Source organism: Herpailurus yagouaroundi, unplaced genomic scaffold (assembly GCF_014898765.1).
Source record: "Herpailurus yagouaroundi ecotype Mexico unplaced genomic scaffold, PumYag 253, whole genome shotgun sequence".
NCBI lineage: Eukaryota > Metazoa > Chordata > Mammalia > Carnivora > Felidae > Herpailurus > Herpailurus yagouaroundi.
Window position 1 is genome coordinate 10220843 of NW_024412470.1, and position 16304 is coordinate 10237146.

The 16304-nt window shown below is 43.2% G+C and overlaps 1 protein-coding gene across 4 annotated transcripts in view; it reads right to left on the reverse strand.

Annotated features, from left to right (window-relative positions):
* The window catches only part of ATF6 (activating transcription factor 6), a 209274-nt gene that overhangs the window by 39570 nt on the left and 153400 nt on the right, over positions 1–16304 (reverse strand). For all 4 annotated transcript variants that reach the window (XM_040460897.1, XM_040460896.1, XM_040460898.1 and 1 more), the window contains exon 15: positions 15736–15820. In XM_040460897.1, the coding sequence (XP_040316831.1) occupies positions 15736–15820 (85 nt within the window). The remainder of the gene's footprint in view (positions 1–15735; positions 15821–16304) is intronic.

Below are 16304 nucleotides of genomic sequence, written 5' to 3' on the forward strand. Positions count from 1 at the left end.
CCCCAACTCCACGGGGACAAAAGTTCCTGCATTTGGGACCCTCCCAGACCTCACTCTATATCTCTTCATCTAGCTGTTCATCTGTATCCTTTATCACATCCTTTCATAAACTCATAAATGTGTTTCCCTGGGTCTGTGAGCTGCTCTAGCAAATTCATGGAACCTGAGAAAGGGGTCAAGAGAACCCTTGATTTATAGCCAACTTGGACAGAAGTTTTGGGTAATCTGGGGACCTACCTGTGATTGGCATTTGAAGTGAGGTGGGAGCAATCTTATGGAATGGAGCCCTTCAACCCAGGGATCGGGTGCAATCTCCAGGTAGAACTGAGCTAAACTGTAGGACATTCAGCTGGTGTCATGGAGAACTGCTTGGTAAGGGGACCGCCTCCCCAAAATGGTGGCCACAAGTGTCCTGATTATTCCGTGTGGAGGAGTAAAGGAGGAAGACACAGGAGAGGAGGGCTATAGGTTTTTCCAGCACAGTACCAGATACTTCAGTTCCCAGACTTCCCTGTAACGAGGGTGTGGGCATGTGACCTAGGCAATGCCAACCAAAGGCACCAGGCTCTAGACCAAATAGAAGCCATGGCTATGAAACTCCTCTGGGGTGGGGGGGTGGGGGGGGTACTGGAAGCAGTAGCATCTGGTTTCAAGAGTCACCCATGGCACTGGTTCTGGAAGCAGAATTTGGAATCTGTGTTATCAGTGGTGCACGCTCTGTGGGGTAATTTGGGGCTCTGTTTTTGCTTAACAAACCTCGAAGTCTATTCCTCTGACTCTCCTAGAAATTCTGCTTATGTTATCAAATTCTGCTTAAATACCCCGTTATTTGAAACTAAAGAAAACTTACACATAAAAGCAGTAAAAAGTTAAAAAAAAAAAAAAAAAAGCTCTATTATATTGTGAGCTTACCTAGGGCAGGGGCCTAATGTATAATTTTCATATTAAATAGTATCTGCTCATAAAATGCCATCTAACATTTAGTAGGTTCTTCATAAATGTGGAATCAAACTGGCTATTTACAAAGTAGTACTTATTAACTGTACGCTTAATGAGGCTCTGTGGGATGAGAGAGAGAAGACAGCACTAACAGGACAGTACGTTTGCTAGAATGTATGAGAAGAACATGATTAACTGAACTCAACTGAGGGAGCAAGAGATTTTTAATGTTCACAGCCTATTCCATTTTTTTTTTTAAAGTTCATTTATTTTGAGAGATAGACAGAAGCAGAGAGAGGGAGAGAGAATCCCAAGCAGCCAGCCTCCATGCCGTCAGCACAGAGCCCAATGTGGGGCTCAAACTCATGAACTGTGAGATCATGACCTGAGCTGAAATCAAGAGTTGGATGCTTAACTGACTGAGCCACCCAGGCGCCTCACAGCCTAGTCCTTCTAAAGGCACTTTACTAGCTATTTTAGTCTCACTGCAGGCCTGTTTTCCTGGGAAAACACAGGGCCACATCTATACAAATGCAGACAGTAACTTCATTCGTGAGAAGACAGACTGCTTAATTTTACTACAAAGTGGTATGTTTTATTTTGAACGTGGAACTGATCTATTGGTCTGGGACAAGCTAGTTTAGGGAAATGACTAACATTTATTTCCTAGAAAATGGGGGGAAGAAGTATGTTTAAGTACCATGGAAAAAGCCAGCAAACTTTGAAATCAATGTCCACTAAACTTGGATGGAATGAATTTCTTAAACAGCGCTTTAATTAGGTAAACTTAGGAGGGCAAGGAAGCTGAAGCTTCCTACTGTTTCCATTTTAAGATAGTGGTGAAAAAGTCTTCTCAGTTTACCATGGAAATTCCAGGGAACTCTTGGGTGAGTGCGTCTATCTTTTAAGAATATAAATATGTCATCTTTTGGTTGGCCAGCACGCCAAATTATGTGCTTAATATTAAAATATTTATAGATGACTGGAACATAAACGCAGCAGCTGTTACTCTGGAATTATGGGAGCATAAACTCGTATTCAATTCTCCTGTCTTCACTAGTCGCAAACTGTGCTTGAGGGCAAGGCCGACAGGAGCCAGTGCTGGGGCCACAGGAAACTGACGGCAAAAGACTATTCAGAAAGTTCACTGATGGTTCCCCGAATTTCATAGCCACTACAGCTGCGAAACAGGGATCAAATTGTCATGAAGCCTTTTGGGGACCAAATGCAATTATGTATGTCAAAGAACCCCACGATATGCTTAACACACATGGTGGGTGCTCAAAACAGAGGAACTAAACCTGAATTTGCAACTTAAACTATTTAGTGATATAGACGACGGACGATTAAAAAGCATTTTGTTTTGGAAGGAAAAAACCCTCCAAGATATTTTAAGCTGTGGTAGATATATACTGAGTAGATCTTGTAAATGCTTTATTTTCTTTATTTCTACTCTCATTCTAACCACATAGCTCATGTTTGCATACTGTCTTTACTCATAATTTTGCACTATAATTTTTACATTATTTAACCATGGATATTTATTACTTTAAAATGGGAGAGTCTGGGGTGCCTGGGTGGCTCAGTCAGTTAGGCGTCCAACTTCAGCTCAGGTCATGATCTCACAGTTTGTGAGTTTGAGCCCCGCATCCGGCTCTGTGCTGACAGCTCAGAGTCTGAGGCCTGCTTCCAATTCTGTGTCTCTGTCTTTCTCTGCTTCTACCCCCAACTCACACTATCTCTCTCCCCTTCAAAAATAAATAAACTTAACACACACACGGGAAAGTTTATGTAAAGATCTCACTGTCAATTAGGGTGGTCCCTGCTTTCAACACTGTAAGGTATGTGGCACCGTGAATTATTTTGTGTATACCCATGTATGATAATTCAGCCCCAAGCCACACAGTGATCATGACGGAGTGAGGTGGTTTTCTAACAAAAGACAGAAACGTCTTCTAAGACACGCCTTGCCTTTCCCCACATCAAATACTAGGTCATTTTGCTTCAAATATAAAAATGTTTCTGCTTTCCAAGAATGTCCTTGTGGTAGGAAAAACATTACCTTTCACATTTAACTCACGAGCTGTGCCGGGGGTGGGGGGGGGGGGGATGTAAAGACCTGGCTTTGGGTCACAGCCCCTCAGTCATTTGCCTCCACCTGTTTTCTTACCCGTGTCAGGAGGCTGCTGTCTCCTGCCTTCCATAATCCCCCTCCTGCCTGTTGTCTCAGGCTTCCAGCTCTGAGATTCTCTCTGATCTACGTAGGTCCTGCTTCCCAGTGAGATTATGAGCTCTCTGAAGGCATAAATCACATGGTAGGGTACCTCCAAAATCTGTGCATTACGTAGCAGAGTGCCATGTGATGGCTATGTGTGAACCTGAACGACAGCCGCGTTACGCTATAAAACAAACGTGGAACCAGATTATCAGAGCTCAGGAAGCGAAGCCATGATGGCACACTAACCCTTATTATACATTCACAGTGGGGGCTCCATGATCTGACCTTCCAGTCAAGCAAGTGCACTAGGCAGTAATGAGCTGGGAGAAACGATGAACAGGCTAGATTTGAGGTGAGGTATTCTGTCCTTTTGTCTCCATAAAACCCCCACAATATTCCCGACTTCTGGACTCACTCTCTGTACCCTGTGACAAGCCAGCATGGTAAGCGGCCTAAGATGCTCCCTCCGCCCCTAAGCCCCACCTCGAGGTGTTCGCACCCCAGTGCAGCCCCTCCTCCAACGTGCCAGGTTCCGTCCGTGTAATCTATAGTCTGTGGGGAAGAGACGGCGTGTCACTTCCGAGACCAGGTTTAAAGGACTGGCTTCTGTTTGAGGAGCTCTCTCATTCTCTCACTCTCTTGCCCTCTTGGATCACGGATCAGTTGCTCTGGGGGAAGCCCCAGGAAGAGGCCCTCGTGGTGAGGAGCTGAAGCGGGCTGCCGACAGTTGAGTGAGCTTGGGAACAGATCCGTCAGCCCCCGTCAAACCTTCGGCTCTACCCACAGCCTGACTATAACCCCACGAGGGACCTAGAGCCACACGCACCCCGCTGAGCTGCTCCCACATCCCTGGCCCCCAGAAACTGTGACGTAATCTGTGTGTGTGTTCAAACTGCTGTTTCTTGCCTAGATGACTGTAACTTTCTAACTGTTGCTTCTGTAAAAGTATCACCTCCGCCCCCCCAATCCATCCTTGCTGTCAGGGAAGTATCTGAAACACGATTCTACTAGTGCCTCTCCTCTGCCCAAAATCTTTTGGTAGATCCCTATTACCCAAAACTCCACATCTTGTCCTACAGGCCTTTGGGAACCGAACCCTGCTGGCCTCTCTGGCTTCCTCTGCACTTCAAGGCCCAGGCACTTAAATCCTACTTTATTTTATTTTATTTTTTTCCACGTTTATTTATTTTTGGGGACAGAGAGAGACAGAGCATGAACGGGGGAGGGGCAGAGAGAGAGGGAGACACAGAATCGGAAACAGGCTCCAGGCTCTGAGCCACCAGCCCAGAGCCCGACGCGGGGCTCAAACTCACGGACCGTGAGATCGTGACCTGGCAGAAGTCGGACGCTTAACCGACTGCGCCACCCAGGCGCCCCGCTTAAATCCTACTTTAATCTCCCATGCAGGCTAACTAGTTTTCTTTCTCTGATATCCACTGTTCCCAGAACGTCCCACACACTTGGCCGATCCTATGAATCCTTCAGGATTCAGTTCAAAGATCACCCTGTGAATGTGAATTTGTTTATTTAATTAAATTTTTTTTCTTGGATACAAATGGCAGTACCTGGTATGAAGAAATGGTATCGTTTCCTAGATACCAATGACAGGCTGTACACATTTAACTCAATCCAACCCATTTTGATGAGCACCTACTGTGTGTTAGGCACATGTTTTTCAGGAGGCACTAGGACTAACGAAAAACATTGAACAAATAGGGTCCCTAACCTTGAAGAGCCTACAGTTTAGCAGTGAAGTTAGACAATAAGCTACTGATGATAAATAATATGAATGTTACACAAATAAAGAGTTCAGAGTATTCGGGGCAGTGGAGGTGGGGGAGGGGCACCAAACCCGTTCTGTGGGCTCAGAAAAGCTTTCCCGGTATGTTTAAAGGATTTAAGAAAAAAAAAAAAAAAAAAAAAAACTTTATCAGAAAGACGTTAAATCAGGATAAAAAATGGCCCCAAAATCAAAATCAGCAACCAAAATGGAAGAGACACGGGTTGGTGGTAATATACGTGAAAGGAGCCACGGACTAGGACGGACCAAACCCACAATGTAACCGGGAAAAACACTTTGTTGTCCCCAAATGAAATACAGTCCACAGACTTTGGGGATACTCCATTATGTTCAGGATTCACAGCCCTCCTTCAGAGGTGGGAAACCTGAACCCACCCAGGACTGAGACACCCTGAACCCAGGTCACAAGAGCAGCTTCTGACAACTCGAAGGCCTTGGTGTCTGAAGCCTCAGAGGAAATCTGCGGACTACAAGTGGCTGAAGGTCTGTCGTGTGGAAGAAAGACTAGTTTTATATATAATCCTGTGGATTTGTAGGTACAGAAAGGAAGAGACAGAAGAGGAACAATCTCCAAATCGCCAGAGCTATTTAAAGCAGGCAGTCTGCATCCTCGGAGGGGACCGTATCTAAAGTGGCTGGCCACGGAGCAAAGTGTTGCAGGAGAAAATCCTAACACCGGAAGGGAGTTACCCTGGATGACTGTACCCTGGATGCCTTTTAACCCGGGTACTTCATGGCTGGACAACATGAATATTAATGAGTCTCTCCTTGTCCTAATCTCCACTGTAGTGATACCAAGTGGACCACATTTCCCACAAGGTCCCGTCCTGTATGGTAAACAGGATGAAAACAAAGCGATGGGCTTTAGACATCCTCAAAATAACAGTACGGTCCTCCTAACAACTCCGCTCCTAGCAACAAACTATTCTACGGTTCACATTTGCCTCATTATTTAATCTAAATCTTACGTTTAAGGCACGCGATTGTCTCAGATCGTAAACTCTGTAATAAATGTGGAAGAAAATATCTCTACGGATATTCGGTTAAGTCCAAAGGCAATCCTTGTCTGATTCGCTCAAGATTCCCAAAGCAAAAGTTTTAACGATCCGTATCCGTATTGTCAGCTGCAACATTCTAGATTCAGGAAAACCTAGATTTCTGAGGATGCTTTAACCTTTACTTGTAAAAGTGCAAGAAAAGGAGCATTCTCCAATGTGGACAGAATGACAGCGTCTGTGACACGCATATCCCTGACATGATGCTGGCTAGCATCCGTCCCCAGCTGTGTCTTAAATAACAAAGAAATGATCTGTCATGCTCCACAGAAAGTCAGGACCCCTACTGTTTCCAGCTGCTATCATGGTAGAAGAGAAAACCGAGGACTTGAGCCCTGAGCTTAAGCAGTTCTTCGGAAAGACAGAAACTGGAGATGATGTGAGATGGTTCAATCTTCCGATACACTACAGTAAGACCCTTGATGTTCCAGCACAAAGAAAAATGCAATCTGTGGACCTCAATATCTTAAAATAAAGAAATGATTCAGATTTTGAACAGTCAGTAGTAGGAAGCTCAAACCAACTTTTTGCTGGCTCAAATAGATGCTGATCTCTAGTTTTTATTAGTCAAAAGCTAAACCATCTGTTTGAGTAGAAACAGATTTTCGCCGCAAGGGAGACAGAGGGAAAGTGGCCTCAGTGAAAATTGATGGGACTCGGAAGGTCGGCTAGGTGCGGGGGTCTCGGGAACTGGCCCCTCTGGGTGAAGAAAGAAAAGAAGTACGAATATCCGAGAAGGCGCAGTGCAAGCCGATCCGATGTAAATCTCTGGAGACTCGCAAACGTTCCCACAGATTAAAAAGTTTATTAGCAAATCAAATACAGAAAAGACATACTACTCCTGAAAAAAAATTTACCTGTGCAACTGCCAGTAAATCTTCAAAGCAACATCATGCTCAACAAAAGTGAGAGGCATTCAAGTACAGAAAGGCAGGTCCAGCATTCACCTTCTTTTTCCCATTCCCCACATCTACTTTCAGACTGCCTTTGTACAAGAGGGCTCAGAAGAGGCTATGCCAAGTGGAGATAACCGAACGGTTTGGGAGGAGTTAAACATGGATGCCCTGATGACTTCAACCAGAGGAAATGAGGGTGGCAAGAAACAGCCACAGGACGGCTATTCCAGAATCATGGAATCAGCTTCTCCTTCTCCCTCCTTCAGCTGCCAAGCGCAATAGACTTTTCCTTTGCAAGGTCTTGGGACATTTTTCCTTTCTCTCCATCCCAGGCCTTTAACAACCTCACCCCAACACTGTTGCAATGCATCCCAGCTCACCTTGCCTCCTAACTTTTTGTTTTCGTTTACAGACCTCAGCCCGATCAGCCGTCTCTTAATAGAGCTTTCACGGTGTAATTTTTATGTTGGAGAGCTGTCAGTCATTTCCTTCACTCATTAATGGCCTCAGTCATATAGCTGCGTCTCAGGCAGTAAACACTATTTCTCACTCTCTTCAACACGCGTCCTCTCTTTCCCGTCTCCTCCCAGACGCTTTACTCAATCCCAACTGAGCACATGATGAAGTGCCGCGGCAAGCAGCTGCTGCTGATCTGTCCACTCGGTATCCGTTTCTTCCATGCTAAGAGAAGTCCACGTGTTTTTTTCCGATCACAGTGTGCCTGGTTAAAACATTGTATTTCTGAGCCTCCCTTGAAGTTAGGCCTAAGCACGTGAGCCAATTTATGTCCCATGAGACATAAGTGAAGTCTGCTAGAAATGTCTGGACAATGTTTGCTTTCCTGAAAGACGCCATGCCCTCCTCCTTTTTCCTGCCTGGAATACAGATGCGATGGCTTGAGCTGCAGCAGCCACTTTGAGGACATCTGCGGCAACCTTAGTCCTAGCATCCTTAAATTGTTGAACCAACACTGGCAACTAGACCGGTTCATTGCTGTGGACTTCTTAATATAGAAGAAAAAATGAATCCAATTTATTTAAGCCAATGCTTAGTTAAGGTTTTCTGTTACTTACAGCTAAATGCAGTCCTTATGTAAATACATATTCCTCTCCTTATCCTACTCTAAGTTTCCTTTCCAGTCCAGTTCAAGTTCTGCTTTCCAAGGTACCAAGCGAGGTTAGTCACCAAGATTCTATCACCTCTCATATATTCAAATTTTTTATCCTATGCCAGATGCGTTACGATTTATAACTAGCCGGTACTTAACTGATTTCTCTTAAAATATTAATCAGCATGTTGTTTCTGGTTTAGAACTGATCTAAATCACCACTGTTGGTCTAGGCCTAGCTGGTGATTTAGCATGGCTAAAAAGGGACCTAAGGAAATGAGCCAAATTTTACCTACATTCTAAAGACAATTTGAGTCATATTCTGCTTCGCATACGTGATTATCTTCCACTAGGAAACTGCCAATTGAATCCGAGGAATTAAAGTCAAAACTTAGGTCTTTATGAAGGTATTGTTTATCATAGCCAGTATAGTGAATATTAACACTCATCATTTTACTGCCAGTTACACATAATTAATAGATCTACAGATATACCCTGAAAGAAAACCATCTTTTTTCCGGGTGAGTAGTGTCATTTTTCTCCCTTTCTCAGTAGAAATTCTCAGTGTGGGAATTTTTGCTACTGGTCTCAGTAGTGAATCAAAAGTCAGATATTTGTGCATCTTTAAAAAATTTAAAACGTGGTATGAAGAGAAGACTCCACTCAACTGTCTGGACACAATTATAGAACACTGACATGGAATAAATTGCAAAGGAAATGCAAGCTTGCAAATGTATTTTAGGAAAGTAGGTAATTTGCAGACCTTTAAGAAAAAAAAAAATGGACTTACAAAAGTAAAAGGCACAACTTCCAGGCACAGTTCTCTTGGATAACTAGCCTGCTTGTGTAGAACATGTCTAAATAGGCCAGTTTCCAAATACATTTTCTTTGGGATCACAGTTTTATGAAACCGGTGATCATCAAAAGCAGTTGTATCAACATTCTCTTATTATTAGAACCAACACATTTATTTAGTTGGTTTTCTTCCTGCCCTTCTATTACGTCCTCTTCAACTAAAAAGGTGTTTCATTGCTAGTAAGTTCTTCTCAATTTTCTTCACGTGGAAATTACTTCGAGATTAAATATACATACAGTTTAGCCTTACAGTCATTTGTTCATCTACGTGAACCCTTACTAAGGACAGGGTAGGATCTGAGTTAGAGTTTTCTCTTCATTACTTAGGTATGACACTAACTTAGGTATATGACACACAGAGGGCAGGAGAACAGTAAAACCCAATCAGTGAAAATGGTGGTCAAATTATGGAACCTGTTTGCTGATGGCAGTGTTCATTCTCTGTGAAAGATACTTACAAAGCAGCTACCATTAAAACACGATCTCTACTATGGTCTATTTTGTTGAGTTACTTATGAAGAAAGAAAGAAAGAAAGGAAGGAAATGAACAGTTTTACCACAACATAAGTGGAAATCATTTAAAAGCAGGAAATGTTGACTTATAGTATAAGGAAAACTTCCAGAATCCTTTCTTTAAAAATAGCAATAGCCTTTAATTTATCATCCACTGCTCTGCCAACCATCTGCAATCATTTTTTAAAAGCGTTTTTAAAGCATACCTAGCATTTTATTTTACTTTAATAATTTTCAGTGTGAAGAATTCCCTCAAAGAAAGCCTTTCTTACAGCTTTACTAACCTGTTTTCAAAGGTCATACGAGACAAAGGAAATTCAGTAACGAAAGGGATTGCAAAATGAGGTAAATTACAAAAATTAAACTGGCATAGAGAACAGAATGACGTAACTGCTATTTTCTAAACGGCATGAGTTTCACACCCATATCCTAGTCTCTTTAGCTATTTCTTGTATAGACTTTTTTCCACAGCTCAAAACCACAAAGTAGAATCAATATACGTTATGGTTTAAGACCCGATACTGACTTCGGAATCTAATTTACTTTGCCAAAATTGGAAAAGCAAATTCCTCTTCCCAAATATCCCTGTCCAGGATACGACATAAACCAACGGCTCAACAAAATTTGATTTTATGCCTTCTATCACCCTCTCCAAAGCCTCAGGCACCACTTGAGTCAGCGAGAGGGATCAAGCCCACAACTCATGTTCCTTCGCAAGTTACATATAACTTCTGCACTCAGAAATGGTGGAAAATATCTTTCATTCAAATTTCTCAAGCCCTGGGGCGCCTGGGTGGCGCAGTCGGTTAAGCGTCCGACTTCAGCCAGGTCACGATCTCGCGGTCCGGGAGTTCGAGCCCCGCGTCCGGCTCTGGGCTGATGGCTCAGAGCCTGGAGCCTGTTTCCGATTCTGTGTCTCCCTCTCTCTCTGCCCCTCCCCCGTTCATGCTGTCTCTCTCTGTCCCAAAAATAAATAAACATTGGAAAAAAAATTTTAAAAAAACAAAAAAAACCCAAAAAAACCCCAAATTTCTCAAGCCCTTACACTGCTCAGGATGAAAAACTTTGATGTTAGAGATGTCCTCACTACACCTCTGCTCTTCCAAATGGTGCCCGAACGTTTCTGTGTGCACATAACTTACACTCTTCAGATTGTAAGTGATACAAATTCATACCCGCAATAAGGCCAAAGAAATCCAATTTATGGATCTTGGAGAGTTCTGTACTTCAATTTTTTTTTGACATTTATTTTTTTTTTGAGACAGAGAGAGGCACAGCATGAACAGGGGAGGGAGGGTCAGAGAGAGGGAGACACAGAATTTGAAACAGGCTCCAGGCTCTGAGCTGTCAGCACAGAGCCCAACGCGGGGCTCGAACTCACAGACCGCGAGATCACGACCTGAGCCGTAGTCGGACGCTTAACCGACTGAGCCACCCAGGCGCCCCCTTCCATTTTTTGCATGCATTTTCCTTTGTACAACAAGCATTGAAAAGGAGGTTAATGGGGCGCCTGGGTGGCGCAGTCGGTTAAGCGTCCGACTTCAGCCAGGTCACGATCTCGCGGTCCGTGAGTTCGAGCCCCGCGTCAGGCTCTGGGCTGATGGCTCAGAGCCTGGAGCCTGTTTCCAATTCTGTGTCTCCCTCTCTCTCTGACCCTCCCCCGTTCATGCTCTGTCTCTCTCTGTCCCAAAAATAAATAAACGTTGAAAAAAAAAAAAATTAAAGAAAAAAAAAAGAAAAGGAGGTTAATAATTTCAATTCACTCTTTACCGTGAATTCCAAATCTCGACCAATGTGGTAGAAAGGTTAACTAAGTACACATTTAAATTCATTTACATTTGAAAAGATTGGAAAAACCGTGCTTGCCAACTGTTTTTAATCATGTGAAGAATTAAAATAGTAAAATCTTTCAAGTGACCACAAAGTAATGACCAAATAGCATTTACCTTACTTAATTAATCTGTCATTCAACAAGCGTGAGCCTATCAAATTCAAAACACACGAATCACACTGCATTATATTGCGCTCACCGAATGTGCACAGCCTTACCCACTAAGGGATAAAGTGGTATAAAAATCTACCTTAAATTCTGGAATCCCAATCATTTTTGATATTCATATATCTGTCTTTAACACTGAAATAACAATATACTCATTAATCAGGATGTATTCTATACACTATTTAAATCCCGGCTCTTGGCTCTTGGCTCTCGGCTCTCGGGGGTGCAGTGGCCGTACAAGCAGTACAAATTACTTTGTTGAGCTTTACCGTCTTCATCTATGAAAGGAGGATAATACTTAGCTGGCAGGTGAGCATTACCTGAATTAGCACAGATCAAAGTGCCTCGTCTTGCAATTTTCTTACACACCAGACATTGTGGTAGGTGCCGGGTTGTAATTGGCAAACATAACATGACAGACAAACGTGCTGTCCTCACAGAGAAGCTGGCTGAGCTAACTGAGGAGACACAGAAGGAAAACTAGACGAGCCAGGGTTTCATGAGAGCATATAAAATGAAGCGTTTCAAGAGGAAGGAATGTCAAAATACGGACTTCAGGGGAATGACTGCGAAGGGGTACAAGGAAACATTCTGAAATAAGGAAAACGTTTGTATCATGATTGAGTGGTGGTTTCACAACCGTTTACATTTGTCAAAACTCGTTAACCTGTACACATAAAATTGTTAGTTTTTACTGTATGGACGTTATACTTTAATAACTCTGGTTTCTAAAAGGTGTATACATCATGAAAGACCAGTTTTGTTTTTAAAGGCAAGGGTTCTAGATGAAAAGGTGATAAAGAGGGGTGACAAGTGGGTGTAATATATGGTGTCTGGATTCTAAATCCCTCCCCACAAAAAGCTGTAAGGAGTATTTTGGGGGCAAACTGGAAATGTGAATGGACTATATGTTAAACTGTATAGTATCAACGCTAAACTTATTTTTTTAATGTTTATTTATTTTTGAGAGAGAGAGAGAGAGAGAGAGAGAGGGAGAGAGAGAATGAGAGTATGAATCGGGAAGGGGCAGAGAGCGAGGGAGACACAGAATCTGAAGCAGGCTCCAGGCTCCGGGCCGTCAGCCCAGAGTCTGACACCAGGCTCGAACTCATGAACCGTGAGATCACGACTGGAGCCCAAGTGGGATGCTCCACCGACTGAGCCACCCAAGCACCCCTAAACTTATTTTTTTAATGCTTACTTATATTTGAGACAGAAAGAGTGTAAGCAGGGACGGGGCGCCCCCCCCCCCCGGACAGAGGATCTGAAATGGAGCTCTGGGCTGACAGCAGCGAGCCAGACATGGGGCCCAAACTCACAAACCGCAAGACCATAACCTGAGCCGAAGTCGGATGCTCCACCGACTGAGCCACCCAGGTGCCCCAAACTTTTTTTAAGTGTAGTCACTTTCCTGTGTTTATGTAGAATACCCCCTGCTTAGCAGATGCATATTCAAGCATTCAGGGGTAAAATGTAAGAGTGTCTGCAACGCGGTCTCAAAACGGTTCAGAAAAAAACCCACAACGTGAGTGTGGAGGAGAGAGCCAGAGATGAGCAAACCCTTCCAAGAGTGTTTCTCTGAAGGGCCACAGGGAACCTGGGCGTTGGGGGAGGGCCGCCCCACACCCGGGCGGTATTAACATGCTGTGTGTAGCGATGGGGCGGAGAAGACGCTGACCGCGCAGGACGGGAAGCGTCGGTGCAGAGGCCAAGGGTCTGAAATCGTGAGAGGGGCCGCGACGCGGGATCCAAAAGGAAGGAAGCCCCTCCCGTGACGGTGAGCGTGACAACGACGACCGTGACCCAGGGGCACGCGCGACCAGGCGGAGAAGAGCCAGAGAAGAGCCAGGCGCTATTTAAAGCGCCTTCGCTCATTTCGTTCTCTCGCCAACTCGAAGATAAAGGTGTAAGGCATCTCTCCTTTCGCCGATGAGGCGGCCGAGCTACGGAAGAACGAACTGCCCTGCCCAGCCCAGCCACGCAGGGCAGTGGGAGGAGTGGGATGCTTGGAGATGGGTTTTCAAGGGCAGTCAGTGCATCAGTGATGGTGATGAGGTCTAGAGGATGACCATATGGATGGGAACTGGGTCCTAAGAGGCGGGGGTGCTGGATGAATCCTCTGTGCGGATGCTGAAGTTGTACAGAGAGCTAGCAAAAACAGTGACGGTGAGTCATCGGTGATGGTGGGGGAGGACGGCAACAAACAGGGGTCAGAGGAGTAAAGCCTGATTTTATACAGTTTAAGATGTCAGGGGGACTGAGGGGGAGAAGGAGGAGAGATGATGTGGAAGTTGCCGTGGGGAGCAAGGATACACCCACCCCACCTGCAGGCTCACAGGCACATGAGGGGAGGAGGCAAAATCAGATTCTAACGTGAGACGGATCCCCAGAGCAAACAGTGAAGGGACCGCTCAGAACGGAGCCCGAGGACGCCACACGGTGCTTAGCACGTGCTATACATTCAACCAGTATCTCTTGAATTTGAATCTTAACTTTTCAAATGGTTTACTGTACTCTAAAAAGGAAAAAACTGAATTTATTTACCAAGAAATCCAAGCCAGGTTAAAAAGGAAATGATCCTCTAAGTGACTGTATTCTTTAAACCCATGAAAGGCTCATTTGCAAAAATTGGTCCCCGGGCCAAGATAAACAGAGTGGAACAGCATCTTATTGTTTTTGGCTTAATAACTATGGATAGCTCACTGTTATAAAAATGACACCGGGCATTCTCTTGCATAAGAACATAATATCAGAACACGATTCCGTGAATTCTGTCTTTTGAAGCTTAGATAACAGCCTTTCTGAGCATGAGCTGACCAGAACTTAAATCTATTATGGTTCAAAGCACAGAAAACTAGGTACCCATGAAATAAGAACAGACGATTACTTCCTAAACATCTTCTTTCGAGTGTAAACATAGTCTTTGGAATGTACTGTTCTTCTTGACGTAGCTGTAGGACTGCTCCATGAAAGCTTTGGAGGTGTGCCTTTGCTGAAGGAAGAGAGGTTCTCGGTGTTCCGGTTTGTTTGTTTTTTAAAAATTTGTTCTAATGTCTTTGTAAGACTAAGAAAATGTCATAATGCTTTTAGACATTAGCAAAGCAAAGTTTTTCTTTTATATCTATAAAGCTGCCTCCTGAGCATTTCTAATAAGCGGTCGGGAATCGGCTCATTGAAATTCTATAGTCCTCTACGGTCTTAAAATGTACAATGAATATCTAATACTTTTTCTCCAAGACTAAATCTTACTGGAATTTATCTAGAATCCCAGCGATTTTTGTTTCGTTTCGTTTTGTTTTTTAATAATTGTATGTGGTTGTTTAACTATGACCGTCAGTCAGAATGTGAACTAGCTCAACTACAGGTTATTTCCAGGAGCTTTTCATTTTTGGCTTACCCATAAACTGTGAGGTTCCTACTCCTAGACAGAAAAAATACGGGTAGTTCCATTACGTCCGAGAAATGGACTTGAGAAGGATGGCCAGTCCCCCCGGTTTCATTAGAGCCCTAATATGATGTGTCAGAGAAAGCAATTAGTCAACGATATACACTGTGCTCATTTACAACAGACAGCTGGCATTGGGAGTAAGCTCCTTCTCTTTTCCATGAAGAACCCAGCTGGAAATAATCTCTCCTTTACTAAATTTCTTTAGTACTTCGTATATTCCTTATGGGACTTTCTCTTTGGACCACAGTGATTTCTGGGCTCTTTTCTTTTCTTTTTTCTTTTTTCTAGATTATGAGCAAGATGTCTTAACATCTTTAGATGATACCAAGGTGTTACAACATTATTTGTGTTTTCAGTAATACCCAGCACTAGTAGGAAAACAAAATGCAATCGTGACAGTATCGAAATCAAATTCATCAGTATTATGGACTAAACATAAATAGGCTTCTGATGTTTGGTCTGGGAATCATGTCACCATTTATATAACACAAGAAACTGCTCGGAGTTCCTAAAACCCAACTTACAAGTTCACTCTCAGAAGCCGGCAGAGGCCTCTTATACTATGTGTATCACTAGAAAGGTCACAGAAAAGAAGTCTGTAGAGCAGTCAAGATGCTAACTTTTCCAATTTTGTAAGTAAGAGAATGAATTTTTTCTCTTAAGACTACAGTAATTTTAAAAGTAACTTTAAATTAAATCTTTTACTTTTTAAAAGAGTTATTTTTAGAAAGAGTATAGGAATTTAAAACTAGTATTTTGTAAAAACAGTGGAAAATGGTTCAAAATTAATGCAAGGATATATATCTGACCAACCAAACATTTTAAATGTCTTTTAGTTAATCCAGAGAATATTGGTTAAGTAAAGCAATCCCATGTTGTTATTAAACCAAAACTTCAACTTACCATTTATGTTTATTGCTGGTAATACAATTGACATCTTTGGTCTTGTGGTCTTGTTATGGGTGGTAGCTGGTAACAGCAGGTGATCCTAAGAATAACAAAAAACAATTTGTTGTAACAACTGGCTTAGTCCTATAACAGGCCAAAATCAGAGTTTCTAACATGCCAACGTTTCATTGGGATCATAAAAAATGACCTTTTTTAACTTGGCAGAGAGGTCATTAACTACAAATCATCTCATGATTCATTTATTCACGATGCAACAAACATTAACGGAGTGTCTATCATTACCAGGTGCTATGTAGTAGTCTTGGAATACTCACACATTCTAATAACATACATGCTGTGCTACACCACACAGAGTATTGGTCAAGGAGTCAGAATGGAGGGATTTTTTTAAATTTTTCATTTTATTTCAGAGAGAAAGAGAGAGAGACAGCTTGAGCAGGGGACATGGGGAAAGGGAGAGGGAGAGGGAGAGGGAGAGGGAGAGGCAGAGGGAGAGGGAGAGGGAGGGAGAGGGAGAGGGAGACAGAGGGAGAGAGAGGGAGAGAGGGGGAGAGAGGGGGAAA